The sequence below is a fragment of the Henckelia pumila genome, chromosome 4 (genome assembly GCF_033568475.1).
Source record: "Henckelia pumila isolate YLH828 chromosome 4, ASM3356847v2, whole genome shotgun sequence".
NCBI classification, from domain to species: domain Eukaryota; kingdom Viridiplantae; phylum Streptophyta; class Magnoliopsida; order Lamiales; family Gesneriaceae; genus Henckelia; species Henckelia pumila.
The window spans coordinates 36,713,260-36,716,925 of NC_133123.1; the positions used below are offsets into that span (position 1 = coordinate 36,713,260).

The 3,666-nt window shown below is 36.1% G+C and overlaps 1 protein-coding gene across 1 annotated transcript; it reads left to right on the forward strand.

The window, feature by feature from the left end:
* Positions 1–583: 583 nt before the first annotated feature.
* Positions 584–3,180, forward strand: LOC140865951 (uncharacterized). Its single transcript, XM_073270795.1, has 3 exons — positions 584–1,012; positions 2,192–2,308; positions 2,974–3,180. Exons 1-3 carry the CDS (start codon positions 656–658, stop codon positions 3,049–3,051), a joined length of 552 nt encoding a protein of 183 aa, XP_073126896.1. The 5' UTR covers positions 584–655; the 3' UTR covers positions 3,052–3,180.
* The last annotated feature ends 486 nt before the right edge of the window (positions 3,181–3,666 follow it).

Below are 3,666 nucleotides of genomic sequence, written 5' to 3' on the forward strand. Positions count from 1 at the left end.
AGCTTCAAGCTAAAAAAATCCCTCCAAACTCAATGTACAATGCTGCAGACTCACTCGACAAATTCAATAAAAAAATCGAAAATTCAACTTTTACATTACGAATCTGAAGAGAAAATAAATTACAAATCAATTTAATGGATAGAATCTCGCCCCAATTGTTCGGTTATAGTCTTCTTCCACATCTCCAAACTCCAGGTACGAGAACCCACTTGCAGCACCAATTCGTCCATTTATATCTTTTGCAAGAAATGAAAAATGGGTTGCTAAGCTCGCGGCATTAGGGTAAGAAAGAAGAGAAAAATGCCACTGCATTTTGTTGAATTGGAACGAAATATTTAGCGATTCACCGTTGTGAGGATTCGAATAAGTTAATGACATATTTAACATCCACTTTATTACTTTTGTTTTGTTATTATTATTATTATCTATTAATATCGAGTACCGGAATCCGATTGTATAGCAAAAATATTACACGACACCAATTCAAAAAAAAATATTTCGGGTTCGGATAACCTGATATTTTTTACAATTACCCGATCCGATCGGGGACCCGAGCCCAAAGGCCCAACCCTTTGCCGTTGTCCTTTGCAAGCAACCATATCCAAAATTTTCTATATCAAAATCTGAAATTCAATCTCTCCCCTGATTCCTCCTCATGCCCATGTTAATCTCATCCCTTCCCTCGCGTTCATTGATATGGATCCAGAAATCATATCCATTTTCTGGGATCTTATTTCAGGCGAAGAGTAATCGAAGCAAGCAGAATTTCAAGCCATTCAATGCCAGAAATTTGATGGTGGTGGCTGCCACTGAAGGCTCTGCGAAGAACCAGAGCAGCTCTAAGGAAGAAAAAATCGATAATGGCGACAGCCCATCGGTTCCTTCGTGGGCTAGACCCGGTTCGGATGAGGCTCCGCCTTGGGCCCGCCAAGAAGCTCAGAAAGATTCAACCGGGTTTGAGCTTCCCTTCTATGTTTACTTGCTTTCATCTGCCGTTGCAGCCATTGCTGCGGTAATGGTGTTTCTGCACCAATATATGTTATATTTTTTCGGTTTCTTCACTCCTTTTAAATTTAATCGTTGCCCATTTATTCTATTTGACTGCAAAGTGTAGAAAATTATGTGTAAAGGAGAAAAAAGTTTGATATTTTTTTTAGTGAACAATAATCTATCGACTTTAGGTTTTCATTGAGCTGGTGAAGCTGGGGGATTGGGTTGAATGGTAGAACGACTTAAATTGAATGATTTTTATAGTGGATTTGAAACATCCTTTTAATCCATTGATTTTGAGTCTATGTGCTATCTTCAAGGCTTCATGTTGAGCTTTGTGCATTTAAATTCGTCCATCCAAATCCATCATGTATGTTTACTACCAAGAACAAAATTGCAAATTTAAAGTTCAGCCTTCAACATTTTACTTTATTTTCATTCGGGACAATTCGGAACATGGTATTTCAAATCCATTGATTTTTTTACTGTTTCACTTAAAATGTGTTGTAAAATCCAAATCCATCCATCAATATAAAAAAAAATAGATGGATTTTGTTTTGATGTGGTGTATGTGCTGAGTTGGAAATCGTGATTTAGGTTTGAAAGGTTTCAGATGTTTAATAAAATTCTGTAATCCAAACTTAAAAGTTAAGTTGCATCTATTTGGATAGAAGTATTAGATTTTCTGAAATTTCATTTATGGATTTCAAATTACAGCAATCTTGGTAGAATTTAAAATCGACAGCAATCATTACAGTAGAGCGAGTAATGTGATATGAAATTGCCATAAATCAAATCCGTCCATTTGAGTCGAAGTGGATTTAAAACATGTATGTCACATCGAAATTCTTGGAGACTCATGGAATATCAGCATCACTATTCATTATTTAGTAAAAGTCTGTAATGGGACTCATTACCTATTATTTCAAAAGCACGCTTTCCTTGATCAAAAGAATTCACCAGTTCACTTTGGAACTTCTATTGAGCAAAAGAGAAACCTATTTGGAATACTATATTTGGACTGCATTTTGGAAAACTTGTAAGCCAGATGAGAAATCCTCTTAGCAAAGACTGGCTTATGGCAAGCAACTAACTATATATTGGGTTTATGGTTCCTAATTCCTTTTCTTAACCTCTTGTGGTCAGCAGTATTTTCAAGTGTTTATCCTTATCTTGTGAATTTTTGAATGTTGGAGTGCAGATTGGTTCAATATTTGAGTACGTGAATGAAAGGCCTGTGTTTGGAATTTTGAACTCGGACAGCATGTTTTATGCTCCATTGCTTGGGATCTTTGTATTCGTGGGCATCCCCACATCTGTGAGTTGTTTCATTCTGCTTTACTCACTTCCGGTAAAAAAAGTTGCTGTCATATTCTTCGAAACTGGCAATGCAATATTTCTACTAATGAATGCATGCATACTAACTACTAAGCACACTTTCATACTTGCAATTGAAGAGATTTCGGGTATTATCTATCTTTTCGGTCCATTGTGGTTTAGGGAGAATGAGGATTTCATACCATCAATTGAAACCCGTGTTTAAATTGATATTGATTTTCCTTGGCTGTGCGTGTATTTGCATTATCATTTCTTTGGGAAACAAGGGTGCAGGTTTCTCTCTGTGCTTCTCAACACATCCAGAATGGGACAAGATCGTCTACAAAGATAACTCGTGTATCTTAAAAAGGCCCATTGATTTTACTGTTTTTCACGTGGGATTTCATGAAGTTTAGAAATCATAAATTACTAAGTTTGGAAAATAATTGATGAGAACAGGTCAATGTTGTGGAGCCAATTTAAAAAAGATTTGAGTTGCATTGGTACGATCATTTATGAGTTTTAGTTCAAAGACAGGCGTGGATTCTTGTAGTTAATTTTTATTTTAATCAACGTCGGGCTCTCTCTAGTTATTTGCGATGTTGAAAGATATGCTGGAAACTAGGTAGATTTAACACTTCCACTCAACTTTCATGTCAAATCCAGGCATTCCTCTGGTTCAAGTCAGTTGAAGTTGCGAACAAAGAAGCCGAAGAACAAGACCGAAGGGATGGGTTTTCGTAGTCTTTTTCCTGTAATTTGTTTATCATATATATCCATGTTTCCTACACGCAATTAAAATTTTGTGCTCAATCCATGTGAAGATGGATACCATCGCGCTGATATCAATGCATTCTCATCTGTTGTTGTGTAGCCATGATTCTGTTAACGATTCAATGTATATTACCATCCATGTTCTCTGTTTCAGTTTGTTAATATCCCTCTGAAATATTACCCGGTGGTTAATTTGAGCCCCAGGAAATGACTTCACAAAGAAAGATGACCACTTTTCTTTTTCATGATCATGAATAATGTTATCAGATGCATACAATCCATGAAATATGGGCAAATTTAATTTACAAGTGGCGTCTAATTTATTATTATTATTTTTTCAGCTTTCGTGTGAAATTACATGTAATTTTTTTGCCTTAAATATGCTTCCTCTTTCTGGTCAAAGTTCGTGCTCCAAAACCCTGCAAGGTCATGACGAATCCACTCTATGTCACAAAAAAATTATGAGTCTAATAATATTATAGACCAATAGAGGGTTTCGAGAGTTTTATTGTTTTTAAAACTGGATCACACTGACCGGTTCGACCGCAAATCGGTCAGAGATCTGGTTCAGAATAATCCTGAAAA

Bases quoted from the DNA above. Each gene is read 5' to 3' on its own strand.
- LOC140865951 (XM_073270795.1), top strand. From the start codon at position 656: ATGCCCATGTTAATCTCATCCCTTCCCTCGCGTTCATTGATATGGATC. The intron at 1,013-2,191 runs GTAATGGTGTTT...GTTGGAGTGCAG, and splicing joins CCGTTGCAGCCATTGCTGCG to ATTGGTTCAATATTTGAGTA. The intron at 2,309-2,973 runs GTGAGTTGTTTC...TGTCAAATCCAG, and splicing joins TCGTGGGCATCCCCACATCT to GCATTCCTCTGGTTCAAGTC.